Here is a 17,465-nt window from a genome sequence, read left to right as displayed (position 1 = left end):
CAATCCTTCTGACGGAGACCATGCATTTGTGTCAGGAGAATGTGCATTTGAGTGCATGATGGCAGTCGTGTGTGTCAGTGCGCAGGGGCATGCTGTGCTCCTCATTAAATTATGACAGTAAGCTTGAGCAGGGGCTGTGTTTAGGCTTTGTGCGCGCGTGCGTGTGCGTGTGCACGTGTGCGTGTGTGTGTGTGTGTCAGCAAAAATCACTAAGAGCCCTCAGTCCTGCCTGCGTCCTGTCCTGCTTCCAGCGCTCACGTCACTCACTGAGGCAGTGACAACAACAAACAGCAGCAGCAACAGCTAGCCGGATCTGCTACCTTCCCTTCCCTGCCTCCACTTATCTCTGGCTGTCACTCTCACTGCTGCCCTTTCCTGCCGATGCTGGAGTTTCCCCTCTCTCCCTCTCAGCTGGAATGCAGATCTGGTTCCTGCCTGGCTGAGCTGAGCGTTACTCTGACTCTCTCTCTCTGACTCTCTCTTCTCCCCCTGCCCTTGGGTGAGCTGCTCCCTGTCTGCTGTAACAGACCTAAATAACAGCCTCTCACAGCTCTCGCTGAGCCCCAGACACGGCGGAGCGAACCAACTGCCTCGGCATGACGCTCTGAAAGGGGGTGGAGAGAGAGTGAGAGAGAGAATGCCAGAGAGGGAGGGCCAGAGAGAGGGACCCAGGAGGAGGTGGGGGGAGCAGGGAGGGAGAGGGAGGAGAGGGGGCCGGCCAGCAGAGCCTGCACTACAGAAAGAACTGATCTGGTTAGAGGACAAAACTCTATTGCTATTCTTCTTTTCCTTTTTTTGTCCGTGCTGCTTTTGTGTTTCATATTTCAGCACAGAATGCAAACAAACACGGTCCCCCTCCCCTCGTGTCCCATTCAGATCTGGTCCCTGTCTCTGTCTCTCTTTCCATCGCACCTCCCCCAATTCCCCTGCAGTAAATATGAGCCCCCTCCCCTCCCTCCCCTGAGCCCCCGTCTCTAATCATAACCATATTAAAGTCCAGCCACTGGCCGGGTGAGTATGTGTGTGTGTGAGAAAGAGAGCCGGAGAGAGAGAGAGCGAGACAGAACATTGTGTCGTGGTTGAACCCAGAAACCAGATGCCAGGGTAAATCCCTCCTCCTCTCGCTCTGTCTGTCTGTTTGAGGGAACAGAGGATGGGCAGTACGCTCCGTCTCTCCCCCTGGAAGTGCTTTAACAGTGATGAATGAGGGCTGCCTTGCTCAATCCCCGTAGTGCATTTACAGAGACAAATACCCCCAATATACAAACACACCATGTGCTGGACACACTTCTCACAGGTTCTCTTGACCTTGTTTGTGATAAATCTCTGAGCAACCATCATGAGGAAATACAGATGCAACGATGCAGATGTGATGTTGTTGTGTAAGTATTCATTTTAATGTGCCCCCTTAATGTATCATTGAGTCAGAAAATGTGCCCTTCCACATTTAGCCCTTCTTTAACACAGGCTGTTCTTTGTATATCTAAAATAATTCAATTTAAAACATAGCAGTGGCGGTAAATCAAAGGAAATCAATAGGCGGTCTGCGGTCAATAAAAAAGCCTGTCACTGGTCCTAACTGTTGCTCAGCAGACGGATAGACTCTGGCCGGGCTAAAGCAAACAGCTTGATACAATGGGAGATGTATGATAATAGAATGGCTTTGGTTTGTGTGCCTCTCACATTCATCTCCCCCCTGTCAGGCAAGTACAAGTGGTACAGCCCAGCAGGCAAAAAAGACAACATTTCCTGTCAATCTGTGCTGCTGGCTACGCTCTCCATAAACACACACTGCCCTCCCTCCTCCTCGTCCGTCTCACACTTCACTCTTTTTCCTGTCTTATGAAAAAAACTGTGCCTTCACATTTCGTGCTATTTTGAAGGATTTTGATCAAAATGTTTATTGACCTTTAAGCTTTTGCTTCGGTTGGGATCTTGTGTTTATTTTGTTAGGCTGGCACACTCATACACACATTCAGGTTGATACAGCTCACACACTCACTCACACATTTAACAGCTCTTTTGTGTTGCATCAAACAGTAAACAACATCAGTAGCTTGATGTGTTTCTTCATACAGCTGTCAGGTCATAAAGAGGAAGCTTTATGACAGCAAGAGAGAACAGTGGGGCAAGAAAACAAACTGTTATCTATCAAATATGCCCCTGCTAACAGTTTGTTGTTAAAAGTTACTCTCTTCCTTTTCACTCTCTACCCAATTACACAATCATTCAAAAGAATGTCCTGATCTTAATGCATTTCAGATTAAATCATCACTGCCACGAGTCACATTTTTATGATCCACAGGCATTCTTCTCACACTCGTCTTTCGTCTGTTTCCTGTGTTGTTTTTTTCTTTCTCGCAGCTAGTTTCAAACAGCATCCTGGAAACTTTAAACTGGCTAATCCCCTGGTGTTCAAATGTTCCTTGTAACATCAGTGTTGTTTGCCAGGGCTGCTCTCTGGACTGATGAGGCCAATACAATCGATTTGTAATATCATGTACTTATACTTGAAAATGATTTTTGTTTTTGGAGATTTATGGATCCGACTCTCTCGTGGTTTTTACATTTCATTGTTACTGTGTTTGAGACTGTAATTCAGACCACTAACCCCAGGTTTCCCTCTTATTGGCACAGCACTGTGAGCTGAGAGTCTTCCAGTGCTTCAGAGGGTTTGCAGAGTGAGTTTAGACATCTAATCTACACATACTCCATACTGCTGCTGACCCAGGCCGGTCCCTGCCTCCCCTCCCTCCTCCTCTTCCTTCCCCAGCCAGAGAGGTTGAACTCTAGAAGAAACCCCCACTGGGCCACTAACTTTCCCCCCAAACTTATCCTGCCCTCCCTCCCTCCCTCCCTCCCTCTCTCGCTCACTCTCTGGCTCACAAGTCTCTCCATCACTCTCCCTAATACTCTCCCCCATTTCATCAAGTTCCCTATGACAATTTTTTACCCATAACAACATGATTTGTTTTAGTTGACAAAATGCTCTGCTTTTGTTTCTGCTTTTGGAAATGTTTCAGTGGCTGCCGACTCACTGGCCCTTTTGTGAGACTGCTGCATTTAATCAAATGTAATTGCTCCGATTAGACCAGACTTCTGCTCTCATTTAAAATATTTGAATGTTTCTTTTGTGATATGATGTTTCATGTCTTTATCTGTACAGTAGATAGCTCAATCAACTGCTCCCAGACTGTTTATAGTTCCACGTGGGCTGGAGCCCTGCATAAAATAAGGCTTTACTACTGTCTGACACTCTGATGCCGATTACAGATAAGACGTATACAACACATTGTTGCCACTTCCTCTCTATAAAGTCATTCAGGTTCTAGCCAGGCAGTCAACAACACAGTGGTGTGTGAGGCAATAAAGACGGCTTGTTTATAAATGCCTATGCGCTAAACGCAGCACGGTGATTTTGAAAGGAATGTAGAGCTTTTGCAGCGCTGATGTGAACATATGTGCATTCTGTGGACGTGCTGAAACAGATTGTCGGTGATGATAGAGACACTGAACACCAGCACAGAGCGCCCTCTCACTGCAGACAGTTTCAGGTTACTCAGAAACACACGCAGAGGTCCTATACTGTATAGGCTGTGCTTTCTAAACAAAAAGAAAAATTAGGTGCATACACCCAAAACAAATTGCCATTTTAAAAATGATGAACCTCTTATGAAGATGAGTTATGTTTGTTAGAGCATAATCAAAGCGTTCTCACTCATCACATCCATCAACTGCTCGACCAGCCGCGGGTTTTACACATGTTCAGCTCTGACAAGACATGTAACCTTATCCACTCATCTGCCCACTCACAATCTCCTATCTCTGAAGATACCTGATGTGTCACAGATGAGGGATGAGAGGAAGGTGAAGTATGACATGGGGCGGCGGCCATGTTGGCCTCTGTTCAGGTGCTGGTCCCAGCGAAGGCCTAACAGAGCTACTTTTCAGAGCTCTATCACTCTTGGCCATCTTTCAGAAAGTGTTTTTCACTCTCTGTCCCTCTTTCCCCCTCTATCTGCACTGTCATGACATTTTGCTATCCGTGTTTTGTGGGAAAAAAAGAAATTTCTTTTAGTTGTGCGGCCAAGCCGCCCTGTGCCTATGCGCCCTCCCACGTCTTCTGAGAGCCCATCCCTCATTTCTCGCCATTGCGCGCTCTTTGTCTTGCACGTGCCCACGAAGACACATCTGAAAACAGACCCCTCCCATTTTTAATAGTAGCCTCTTTATCTTCATCTGTCATCATGTCAGAGCTATAGTAAACTCTGTGGCCTCTCCCTTACCAGCAACCTTTGCTGACTTTCCACACACACAGGCATGCAGGCACAAGCAAGCGCACACACACACACACACACACACACACACACACACACACACACACACACACACACACACACACACACACACACACACACACACACACACACACACACCAAAAGACTTATACACAAACACGCAAACTTTCAGAAAGTTTCCAGCACTTAGGGCAAATTGGCTCAAACTTGCACAGAGGGATAACGAGAGGAAATCCAAGGTGGAGGCTGAGGAGAAAGAAAGCATGAGAAAAGAGCAAGGGAATTCAAGAGAGCATAAGCCTAAAGGGTTTAGGATATCATCGGAGGAGCAGATATTCCACCCAGTTTCACAAAACCTCTGTCAGTTGGTGCTTTAAATTGACTGGGAAACAAAGTGAGCCTTTGTGCTCAGCTCATTCCCCCCTCATCTATTGAATCAAGGCCAGTGCTAGATACAAAATAGAAAAGAGCAATGTGAGGGGAATCGATTTCCAAAAAGAAAGGGGAGCGCCTTGGAGAGCTGTCATCTTGAAGCGAGCAGTCGCCAAGGGAGATGAAAGCGAGGATGTCAGATGATGCAGGGCTGTTTATTACAGCAGTGGAGGCTCCGGTCTCACTGATGGATCAAGCCAAACAAGCGCTGAACGTGCTGTCATCACACACAAGTACACAAATGGTCCAGTCCTAGCGATGCTAATTTGCTATTTGGATCATGGTCACAGGAGCAGAGGTGCCATCGAGCAGATGGCTCCTTAATGGCCCTTTTTTTACTAATTATGTTTTTGACACTCAAAATGATTTACCAACTGGATGGTTCGTCATTAAATGTAGTAGTATCTTTACATTGATTCAAAAATACAAACCCGTTGAAGGATAGAGATTATATTTGTAGTCTTATCCACAATTGTACATACAATAAATCAACAAATGTATGGAGATACTTTATATTTAGACTAAAGATGTTGTTCTTTGTTAAAAAGAAATAAAACATTGTTTTTATTATTATTATTAATCATTTCCAATGTTTTATTTCAGTCTTTTAAATGATTGTTATCCATATGCAACGAGAACATAATAGTCTACTATTAATCCCAAATATATTTCTCTCATTCCTGAAATTCTCCAGAAATTCTTTGAAATCCAAAATGTTTTCACCCCAGGCTCAGGCCCCTTCAATAAATCTAACAGAGATCACAAATGACAGAGAGGTGCAAAGAGGTCAGAGATGGATCGGTTTTCAAACAGAAAATCAAACTTGCAGGTGTCTCTGAGGGACTTTCACAGTTTTTAAAAGAGCAAACGGGGAGAGAAACTTCAAGGAAGTGAGGGCCAGCAGGGCTGAGCTCCTCATTTGAATATCCATACACAGCTCACTTTCTCTTTCGTCCCCCTCCCTGCCTCAAATATACAGTATACCCACACTCACAGTCAGTCACGCACAGCACCTCCATCGAGGCTGGGCTGAAACCCGGCACTTCAACCTTTATAAAAATAAATACAGCCGTACAATGTGCTGTTTGTGCTCTGCCCATATCCAGCGGAGAAGGCTTCACTCTGCTAGGCGAAATCCTTCCCTGATGTCCCTATCCTCCATTTAAAGTTTCACTTTAACATTCCCTCTCATTCCACATTTCCCACCAAAATGGCTCCTTTACGCAACTCCCCGAGCTCCCTAAGCCAACATGACCTCCTTGTGTATGTGTTTAAGAATGCAATGAGTGTTTTTAATTATGTCACTCTGCATGAGGATATTCTTTTCTGCTGGAACATCTTGGTCCTTTTCATTGTCCGTCTGACTTAATGGTGTGTGTGTGTGTGTGTGTGTGTGTGTGTGTGTGTGTGTGTGTGTGTGTGTGTGTGTGTGTGTGTGTGTGTGTGTGGTTTAAATCCATTCCCAACACACACTGTACATAAACTAAACATCTGTTCGCTTTAACTCCAGCAGAGGCACAACTGAGCAGACTGAGGCAGCGTTTAAACAAGTTTCAACATGCTATTCATTCCTATCTATTAATACAATGCTTTTAATTTCATCCCAATGTGATGCAGCCAAAAACGTTCACAGCTGAGCCCCTTATGAGTTCATCACTCAAGATAATGCGCAAAATTGAGGTCTGGATGTGAAGTCCAAGCACAGAAAAGGCCTGCAGATTTTGGTCCAAGCCATGTGGGCTGTAGGAAATGACCTACTAGCTTTTCAAAACATCCCTGTGACTGGCTTTGGGGCCAGGGCTCCGGCCCTGATTGGTGAAAGCTTATAGAGGTGTTTCAGGGCTCAGTGATGATGTTATCACATAGTAAGTGGCCTTAATGGGCTTCCAACTGTTTGTTTGAAGGGCTCCCATAATGACAGGGATCAACTGATAACAGCCTATGCTACACACAGAGAGCCGTCAGACCCTCTCATGGATGAACAAACTCCTTTGAGAATGTATAAAGACATGGGTGGTAAGGGTGGGAGTCTTGCAGGACACCCACATGGTCAGTGAACCTCACAAAGTAAAGCACTAAGGTTTTCTAGGGCCACTTCCTCCATGTATGCATTAAGAATAAAGACAAGCCTTCTATCTCTTCATGTGCAAACACAACTATCCCTCCCCTCTCCTGTCTCTTGCCACCTCTGTGCAAAACAGGTATTTCCAAAGACACTCTGGTGCCAAAACACAGCGCCGCCGTGGGAGGCGCTCCAACCTGTCGGCACAGCAGGCACGCCCAACAAAGGTAGGTGTCACTTGGGCTGCCTTTCTAACAAATAATTACGCAAAGAGGCCTGTAGCTGGGCAATAATGCAGTCCTATTTACTGCACACACACAAACACACACAGACAGCCCTGACAACAATGAGCAGGCCTGTTAACTCATGGAGAAGAAGTAGAAGGAGAAGAAAAACAGGGCCTGGGGAATGTCCAAACCAAGGCCTTTTGTCTTCCCCGCTAACGTTTAAGAGAGTGGGGAACAAGACTGCTGTCAGTAAAATAACTTGTAACATTCCTCTTAAAGCGATACACCAAAATAATGTTTTAAAAGGCGATACTAACAGCTGATAGTTTTTGGTCCACTGGCCAAACCCAAACTAATATTCACACATATGTATAATATATAACAGCTTTAGCACAAAATAAGCTGTGGGCATGTATAGTGCCAAACAGTTAGTCCAATAACTGGTTATTCCAAAATAAAAAATCTAAAAAGCGTTAAGAACATAATTTTTGCTCTGTGATCTTGCATGTCTCACTATTTCTTAAACATATTATTATTCCAATAATCAAAGCAGCTATGATTAAGAACTCATTTGTCACCACTCTTGATATATTTTTTAGAGGTGATTAAGTGTGTAAAAAAAGATCAAATTAGTTATTTGAGACTTCAAGGAAAATAAAACTGTCTTTCTATTCACAGTATAATATAAATCCAATATTGACATTGATTTGATCAGCCGGAAAAGAGGTCGAACGAAAGAAAGTCCACTACAATACACACAGATAAAGCTGAGTCGTCACTAATTGTCACTATGATCCAGACTTAATCTTTGACCCCAGCCTGGTTTAAGCTCTGACATAGAGCTTAAACCAAATAATTGCCGTCTTTAACCCTTGTGAACGATACTACTGCCAGCGTGGATGTGTCAGTACAGGCAGTCATGTGTGAGGGCCCGGTGCAAGTGGTTGCTTGTGTCTGTTTATGCTTTGATGCTAGTTTTTGTTTTAACTCATTCCAGTGTAAAAACCAAAAATAATCCATCTGTCAGTGCAGTGGGGTTTCACTCAGCGTCAGAGGTATGTTTCTAGTTTTTAGATGAAAGAAGGGCCCTATTAGTGTATGGGGGTGTGTGTGTGTGACGGAGGGACGGAGAGAGAGACAGAGGTAGAGAGACAGAGTGGGAAGAGTCTCTGGTGGTGTGTTTATAGGTGTGTGTCTGTGTGTTTTCCTAGCAGGGTGTGTTCTTGGATTCCACCACACTAGGACATTACCCCCAGGTTCTTTCTCTCTCTCTCTCTCTCTCTCTCTCTCTCTCTCTCTCTCTGAAAATACCTTGAGGATTAGGTGGGCAGCAGCGACAAGGAGGAAGGGGGGAGGGGGTGAGGTAGTGATTGACGTCTGAAAGGCTGGAGAGGTGCTCAGGCATGCTGTGGTAGGGGAGAGAGGGGGACTTCACACACAGGCAGGGGGGCTCTCAGGATCTGCACTCAGCTGTTGCCACCCACACCCATTATAGCCCCTCCACCACCTACCACCCACCACCACCTGCCACCCCTTTAACACTGCGCCCAGATAACATTTGAAATAACTCCCTGCTTACCTTTACCTCGCACCCTAACCTCAACGAAAGTCTCTCTCTTTCTGTCTCTCACCCTCACAGCCTCAGCAGCAGTGGTTTTATGAGAGGATACTCCCTGACCAGAATCCTGATGCTGATCGAAACACTGCCCTTCGAAACTAGCAAGTGTTTCAAACAACGAGCAATGTATGTCCGCAGTGTGTCAAATCTGGCTAGTTTGTCCATGATAGAAAAACGTTCTCAGTTACCAACAATCTCCTCTTTGTACTCTCATAGTGTGTAACTTCCATCTTCCCTTTCTTATACTCTTCCCTTTGCATACAACAGTGCCTCCTGTGGTCAGGTCTGAAACAACTAGCCTGAGACTGCTGAAGTTTGCTGCTGGTTCTTCTGGTTGTTTGATCTCACATTTCTTTCTATAATACGGTGTGGGGTATGCTAATGTCTGAATAAACAGTCAGATAAGTCTTTGAATTGAAGTAGTGCTCATTTTCAAATATTTGTTGATGCTCAGAGCACTCATCACCTCACACTGAAAGAATGTTGTTTTGTCTCTAATTGCAGACTTGTGGGTTGACTGCCGCACAAAAGCACTGTGAGAGGTCGAGATATACACACACACACAACACACACACACACACATACACACACACACACAGACAGAGCCTGAGTTTGTGGTCATAACCACACCATCTACGAGCATCTATACGGAAACCACAGGAGCAGAGTCATCATTGTATTGATAAAAGTGGCCTTTTTGCTTCACGGTCTTTTGGGGAATTTTTTATACCACTTTGTCCTATATCACAAACAGACCCTAAGGTTTTCCATTTCCACAAAATTACACATAATGAAGTGCAATTTAAATAGCAGTATTTCCCTTTTCCAGTGCTTGTTTAAATTGTATAATGTGGCTTGACTTAAAGGGAGGTATGGACCTATATGAAGTAAGGGTTGAATTAGAAAATGATATGTTCGAGGGAGGAAAGTCAAACACACAGAATATCACTTACAGAGAGCGGCCATCTCTTTAGGCAGGTCAGCACCGAATCTCCCAAACAGGCTGCTGTTGGCCAGCAGGTCGAAAGGGGAGTGGCTCCTCATGGAGTTGAAGGCGAAGGGGTAGACAGCAGGTGGGAAGCCAGTCATGTGACCCACCTGCTGTTCCCTATTGGTAGCCATGGCGACAGAGCACACCCAGGGGTCCGCAGCAGGCCGCTGGGTGAAAGTAACAGTTCTCACAACACCTGGAAAAATCCCCGAAAAAAAGCTGAAATCTGTGTCCTTTAGTAGATTCTCAGGACGTCGGGAATGGATGAGTGATGAAGAGGCCTCTGGTTTTAGTATCTCTCCTTTAGAAGGGTCATCCAATTCAGTTTCCTGCAGAAGAGAGGGCAAAGGGATGTGTTACCACATATAAGTGTGAATTGGCATGATAATACAATCAGAACACAATTCACCTAATTTCAACTCTGAGACTGTCATCCATTAAATTCTGGGGTAGATAACAGTTCATCTACCGCTCTAATGTAAGAAGAATGTGCAATTTCATAGCATCAGGTATGAGAGAATGGGATGGAAAGAGGAAGTGAGGAAGGGCGGCGAGAACCAAAACAGATAAAGACGTTAGAGTAAAAGAATGAGTGAGCTGTGAGAGGAAAAGCCAGAAAAACTGGGACTGGGCGAGGGGAAAAGAAAATAAGAAAGACGTTTGGAAAAAGTTATAACAGGGAAGAGCGGGAGGGAGGCAGGGAGGGGGGAAAAGTGAAAGAGAAAAAGAGAGAGAGCTCTTGTTCTTGCAGTTTTGAAGAGCTTCCAGACGTCTACAGTGATTCCAGGCTATGCCATATGATTTAAATCACCAGAACTCTACTATAAAGAGCTCCTCTGTTCCTGCTGCCAGCCTAGCACAGCAGCCTGCCTCTCTGCTGCTCTCCCCCAGGACCAGAGGCCCAGACACGGGGTCCAGAGCATGGAGAAGGGAAGGGGTGGTGGTGATGGGGGTAGAGGGTAGGGAAAATGAGATCCACTGATTGCTAACTGCTGCTGTCACTTCCAACTATCTTCTCTTGAGGCTCCCGTCCCACAGTCATTTTTGGCCCTAACCTCCTGCAGCCCGCTCCTCACTTTGACTCCACACAGTAGGCACAGACAGGCTTACGTGTGGACAAGGCTGCAGTTATGCTCCACTGTTGACTGTTCAAACAAGAGGGGAACACAAATCCCAGAAAAGCCTCCGGTTTTCTTCTTCATGTTTTCTTTTTTTTGCCTTTTGCTTTTCTAGCGTGATTTCACGAGTGGGTGGTGTGATCTGCTTGTTTTTTTAAATGTGGCTTTTGAAAAAGAGCAGAGCCAAGGAATTTGGAACTGCTGTGGCTTGTGAATCCGGGAGAAAAGACAGTTAAAAAAAATCTTGGTAATGAATTCGGTATAAACAAAGAAATTAGGGGGGGGGGAAGATCTAAGGCTGAACTGGTGAACTGCTGAACTGAGCGAAAAACGCACTGAGGAACAGTGACAGGGTCTGGGCACTGGGGGGCACTAAGAGGTGGCGCCATGCCCAGGAAAAAGAGGCAGAACTTTCCAAGATGCACACATATGAACCTCAGAGTTTGAAACACATACACATGCAATCAGGGGGAAAAAATAAAAACCTCTACACATGTGTGAGCACACACACACACACACGCACACACGCACACACCACACACACACACACACACACACGCACACACGCACACACCTCTCACCCCTTGCCTTTTCCAGGGCTCTGGCTCCCTCAATGCCTCGCTTTCTGGCTCTTTCTCTTTCAACAGAGCCAGTTAATTACACCCTACTGCTGCAGGCAGCTTCAAACCACCACTAATTTAGAGTTCCATTACAGTAAACTGTTCCACATGTGCATTCAGAGCCCAGGCAGGCTCGGGTGGCCACGTTTCAGGAAGGAGCAGCCGCCGATAGGCACCAACCCCCATCCTGCCAACACAGCCATGCTGCCATCTTTCTTTTTCTTTCCTTCTTCCTCTCTGCATTTCTTTCCCAATCTTATTCAATCTATCCTTCATCTAAACTACTTGTGATTTGTTTCCCTTTTCTGACCCACCCCACATCTCCTCTCTATAATCATGTCCTTATACTCAATCCTTTCTCCCCCACCTCCCCCCACCCCATTTCCATCTCTCTACTGCTTATACAACTTGTACCATGACCCTGTGCAGCGGTTCCACTGTGTGGCTAACACACAAAAACATCACTAAAGATTTCACAGTGGGCCTAATGGGAGAAGAGGTAGAGACTGGAAAAACAAAACTGCCAGAAAGTGTGTGTGTGTGTGTGTGTGTGTGTGTGTGTGTGTGTGTGTGTGTGTGTGTGTGTGTGTTTGATCGTTTGGGTATCTGCCATCAAACCAGGCCCCATAAAGGCAGCGCAATCTGTCTATGAGTGCTCAGAGAAGAGAGTAAAAGGAAGATGTGTGAGAAAAAGAGAGTAGCCATGTGATTTTTGTATTCCCATACAGGGAAACGACAGTATATCAATCAAAAGCAAAGCCTTTAATGAGTTTGAAAATCCTAACTCGGCAAAATAAACCGCAGTGCCACTGTACGTTCGCACATGTCATTAAAGGAAAAAATCTGAGAAAAAAAACCTTAAGAGTACTTAGAGACACATTCAGCTTTTTAAAATAGAACCCAGTAACTTCACTCTCCCCAAACACAATAATGAATTAATAAAAGAGTTGGCGCCAGTGTTTTTTAATGAGTCACATCAGTCCAGCAGCTTTTTACAGAGCCATTTATTTTTTATGTTGGGTCCTGTGGTAGGTTCACTTCGCCAGCCCGTCTGGGGCTATAAGGGGATAAGGGGAATTTGGAGTGACCTCATCCCCTGTTAGCCAGGGCCAAATGGGCATGGAGGGCCTCCCCACTTCCCTTGAGCCTGGGGGGCACACAGGAGGCAGCAGGCGGCCAGGCAGGCAGCACCACGGCCAGCTATGAGCGTGTTCCCGGCTGCTGCTGGGACTTTCCATCATTCCCTAAGAGTGGCGCTGTAGCAGTTTAAATGTACTTTGGTTGTTCCTGTAAAGAGTGGAGTGTCAAAACTCACAGTAGTTCATCATCTTAAAGCACCTCGTTGGTTTCTTGAGATAATCCATTGATGTTATCAGTACAAAACGCTGTGTAGCAAATGAAATGAGATCAATCACTTTGGAGATGGCGCTTCAAGACGAGGCACGCTTATGGAGAATGAGATTCCCTTGTTTGCTTAAGAGTTTAACTTTCAACATGAAGACGTAGCAGCAAGTAGAATCGAGCAAGAGTGAAAGAGACTGGAAGAGAGAGAGAGAGAGAGAAAAATTCCCACAGATTGAATGTCCGTCAAACAAAGGGTATCAAGTCCTCTGTGAGCCAAACAACAATTGTGCCTTAAACGTTGTGATGGAGTGAGGCCCCTCAAGCAATAAGAACTGCAGTCAAACATAACAAATAAATCACGGCATCTCAGGAAGCGCTGCACCACACAACCGAGAAAGTCAGTGTGTTTTTAAGCCAGCAGAAGAAACCACAGGTGATTACTCTGCGTATATGAGCAGGATTCTGGGTGCCATGGCCGACCTGGAAAACGTTTTCTTCTGTCAGTTACGGAAACACAACTTTCTTACAGTAACTGTCTGTGATGTTATATTGAGTTATAATGGTATGTTTGACTTTGAGGAAATGTGCCTTTGATGTCAAACTCTACTCCTCACTCTCTGACTCTTGGGAAGACTTTTTGTTTTATTTTTTCTGAGCTTGAGAAGGCTCACACATTTTCTTTGGGTTTTTCTGAACTCCCCAGAAAACCACAATTTGCAATTTAAAGACATTTATTGTGAGGTCAATTAAAGAATATGTGTCAGTCAGTGCAGGTTGAGCAACAAATCAAAGCCTTTTACTGGAAGGACTGAATTGTAAATTAACAGCCTCCAGACAAATGAAGTGTACCATGCATCCTGGCAGAGGTTTCTCCCTCTTTTTCCAACTCTGACTTGCCCACTCCTGCTCATATTTTTGTTAGAAAACTGTGCATGACTTCCAGGCACTGTCCTTTAATTAACAACATCATAAAGTGATTTATTTTCAGCAACTTTGTAAAGGAACCGACTTGAAGCAGAGCAGCGTATGTTTGAGTTTTGGGTCGTTGGTGAAGTCATACTACCTCAGCAGTTTAACAATAATTCCACATAAATTCTAAGCTGACAGACTAGCTTTTCCAAATGTAAAACACTTAGTGGCATGATCACGGCTTAATATGCCGACAGCCATCAGAAACTGTTTGTGGAGTGTCAAGATAGAGAACCCAAATATTCATATTGAAACATCAGGAGTGTTATCTGATCTTGTTGCTGGCGTCAGCAGTATCTTTCCTGTGAAAACAATATCCCTGACACTATTATCTGATGCAAGGCTGACAGCTCCCAGTCTTTCAACAAGTGGCCTGCTAATGGCTCTGCGAGAGACAACGAGTGACAGACGTCCAGAGCCTCCAAACAAACCGGCATTCCTTTACCTCAAACCCGTTTGACATCTGCCTGCGCTCGGCATCTCACCAACACATATTTGCTCACAGCACCTCTGTGTAATCATTTGTCACTTTAAGAGGTATTGTTTTTCATGAGTGCCACCGGGGAGTGTCATCAGGCAATCCTTGTTTTTGTATCTGTTAAACATCACACGTTAATCCCTAAATCGTCTCTTTGTTTAAACATAATGTCACAAAACTGTGTTGACTCGCAGTAGTGGAGAGAAGTATGGAAAGAGTGAGAAGTCAGTGAGACATAAAACACTTTGTGACATGAAGTCATCCTGACAGCTTGCTCTTTCCATGATGTGGTACAGCTCTTTGGAGAACCCAACATTAAGACTTCAGCAGTGGGTCCAGCAACAAGAAAACAAAGCACAACAGGAAAAGGAAAAGGCAGAGGATGGCTAGACATTTAGAGAAACACATAAAGAGAGAGTCAGAGTGAAAGGACATAAAGCAAAAGAAACAGTGTGACGGCTACTTCTCTAGATTTAAAAAGTGCAACATGTAAGTCTTTTTATGTAACTCAAAGAAGGGATTCACACTGAAGGTGTTTCCATTCCTTAACACAGAGGGAAAACAATCCTTTCTCTGTATAAAGTGATGCATAATGGATGGGATCATCACCGCCTATTTTAGCCTCAGGAGTCAAAGCAACACTCAGACACAAGCAGGCCCAAACGCACACATGCAAAACAACCCACATTCAGTTTAACGTTGTGCCAAAACATTTAATGAGAGCTTGAAGGCAGGTTGAACATGTAAATCCTCACAATCGGAGCAGAACACCTGCAAAAATAGACATAGGAAATGGTTTGCAGATAGTTTCCTTGTTAATTATAGAGTGTTAGCAGCAGAGCCCCTCGATTCTCCTAAAACCACCTGTCCAACCCCTCCCTACTGCTCGGCCTTAATTGCTATAGAAATTCCAGAAAAAGACAGGTATCAACAACTCCCAGATTTACAGCTCAAAGTCATGTCACAATGAACGACTGTTTTGCAATCCAGAAACTTTTAATGGGGCAAATGTTGTTACAGTGGTTCCCACAAAGCCTAATACCTCTATACACCTGGAGAGTTTCATCACATAACATGCAAGGGATTTGCTATTTGGTTTAAAAAAATGTATGTAACAAATATATAACAGTGTTGTGAGATTTTTTTTTTACTTTTATGGTTTAATTAAAAAGACGAAATCATAGAAAATGTAATTGTACTTATTTGTCGTTGTTATTATAATCTTCTCCCGGTATTATTATATTGTGTATCACTATTTGTTTATGATATGTCTAAGACTTAGTTAAGGCACTGAAAACTACCACTAATCACAAGTCTTTTTTAAAACACTCTTTTGTGATTCTGTTCAAAAGTAGTTATTTATAAGATATTTAACAAGTGTAATATTCCTGATCTGTAGTCTGAGGATTGACCAAATCATTTTAAAGCTGGTCTGTTGCCTGATAAATATTTACAACAACAGAAATTAGAGAATGTTTTTGGTGAGGCCCATAAAGCTGACATACTCATGATCACATGCATCATGATTAATGACACATTCCCATCTGGATCACATAACAGCAAGCACAAATAATAATTGATTCCAAACTGTCACAGAAGACAAGCAAAATGCTGTGACTGAACACCATGAAGGTAAAGCTGTTCTGCATGGACAGCCTGTCCTCGAAAAAAGGGACCCACGAGTGGTGCTCTGGAGGAGGAGGACAGCGCAGTAATATTACTCAGAGAGGGGCTCCATTCTTTCCACTCCAGATGTCACCGACTGAGACGTGAACTGATGAACCAGATGACAGCGGAGGACGCCACAGATATCACTGTGGCCTTCAAGCCGGCATCCCTCACTCCACCGTGTGGGTGTTTTTTTTTTCAGTTCCCTTCAATCAAGCTGTCCCCCACACTTATGTCAAGTCCACCAAGGGAAATAAGCAGTGGACAGCAGGTGCAAAGCCAAGGCAGTCCAGCTGCAGCAATTTACCTACTGACCAGTCGCTGCTGGAGCAATAAACCAAAACACTGCAGAAAGCTACACTGTGACATCAGGCGCATGATCATCTGATATCCAAATCAAACAGCACTAAATGCACTGTGTTACACATGGCTGTAACAAGTGGAACCTGTTACCCTGGCACGTATGCCAGCGTCAATAAATAATCTTGACTGACACGATGCTTACTATGGGAACACAATGAATAAATGTCGATGTAAACTAAGACCAGAGTTTCAGACACACCTCACGCCACAGGAATTAGACTCTGCTGTTTGAAAGGTGGAAAACAATGCTTCTCTCTTCCAAGTGTTCATATGTTGCTTATTAAAAAAAAGGTCAAGGACTGGTGACTCCTATGGTGATACATTCATACACATCAAACACATGCAAGTGTGTACACACTAACACACACACATATGCTAATAATAAAGAGCTCCACATGCACTGGGTAACACTTGAAACACTCACTAATAAGCACATATGTGCACCCAGGCACACATGCTCAAGAATGTTTTCATATAAACTCAGTGTCACTCTCACATTTATACATCAGAAAGGAACAAAAACACTGCATGCAAACAAACATGTGTGTTAGGACATTTTAGTGTTTACACATGAGAATCTGCTCGGATTTCGGGGAAAACAATGATTAATTGTCTCAAAGCCTCTCAAGTGTTTTGCACACACACAGTCTCTGTCTTCAATTAAAACAGTCGACCCCTTCCCAAAAAATGCAGTCACTCTCTCTCTGTTAACGGAGAGGGAAAGGGACAAAACAGAAAACAAACAATGGCTAAAGTTACAGTTTTTGAACTTTTGAAGCACAAATTACTCACCCCCTCTGGTGTTGATGAGGCCGACGGACAGATGAAGCTGCTGCCGGAGCGGTCTGATGAGCGGAGCTAGCCGGGGGAGAAGGAGAAAAGACGTGTGTACGTTCATCAGAGTCCTTCTGACAGCAAAGACAGAGTAGCAGTGAGCCTCTCTCTCCCTCTCCCTCGCTCCCCCTCTCGCACTCTCTCCTCCTCCTCTTTCGCAGTCTATACCTCTTAAAATCACTCTTTCACTCCCCAAACACAGGCACATACTCACTCTCTCACTCACTAAGAAATAATTATACTCTCTGATTCATAAAGCCTTCCTTTGTCACGTGACCCAACACTTCAAATATACAGCACATTTTTTCACAAGCCACAAAATGCCTGGGGGGAAGAAAAGAGAGAGCTTAAGTTTCTGTTTTTAATTCTCTCTCCCCTCTTTGTCTCTCGGGTGAAATCTTTTTCTCTCCATCTTCTTGGCTAAAGAGTCGGTTTACCCACAA

The 17,465-nt window shown here is 44.4% G+C and overlaps 1 protein-coding gene across 4 annotated transcripts in view; it reads right to left on the bottom strand.

Moving 5' to 3' along the window:
• The window catches only part of rarga (retinoic acid receptor gamma a), a 35,102-nt gene extending 17,911 nt beyond the window's left edge, over nt 1–17,191 (bottom strand). The window contains exons 1-2 of one of the 4 annotated variants that reach the window (XM_010784463.1): nt 16,981–17,191; nt 9,591–9,957 (exon numbers count right to left, since the gene is read on the bottom strand). In XM_010784463.1, the coding sequence (XP_010782765.1) occupies nt 9,591–9,759 (169 nt within the window). In that variant the 5' untranslated portion in view covers nt 9,760–9,957; nt 16,981–17,191. Of the gene's footprint in view, nt 1–195; nt 645–9,590; nt 9,958–16,980 lie in introns of those variants that run through there. The other 3 variants (XM_010784464.1, XM_010784465.1, XM_010784466.1) reach the window with 3 other exon arrangements.
• Nucleotides 17,192–17,465: the final 274 nt, after the last annotated feature.

This window comes from Notothenia coriiceps, unplaced genomic scaffold, assembly GCF_000735185.1.
Source record: "Notothenia coriiceps isolate Sejong01 unplaced genomic scaffold, NC01 NC01_scaffold00026421, whole genome shotgun sequence".
NCBI lineage: Eukaryota > Metazoa > Chordata > Actinopteri > Perciformes > Nototheniidae > Notothenia > Notothenia coriiceps.
Note: the sequence above shows the minus strand (reverse complement) of the source record. Positions and strands in the feature narration are given on the sequence as shown.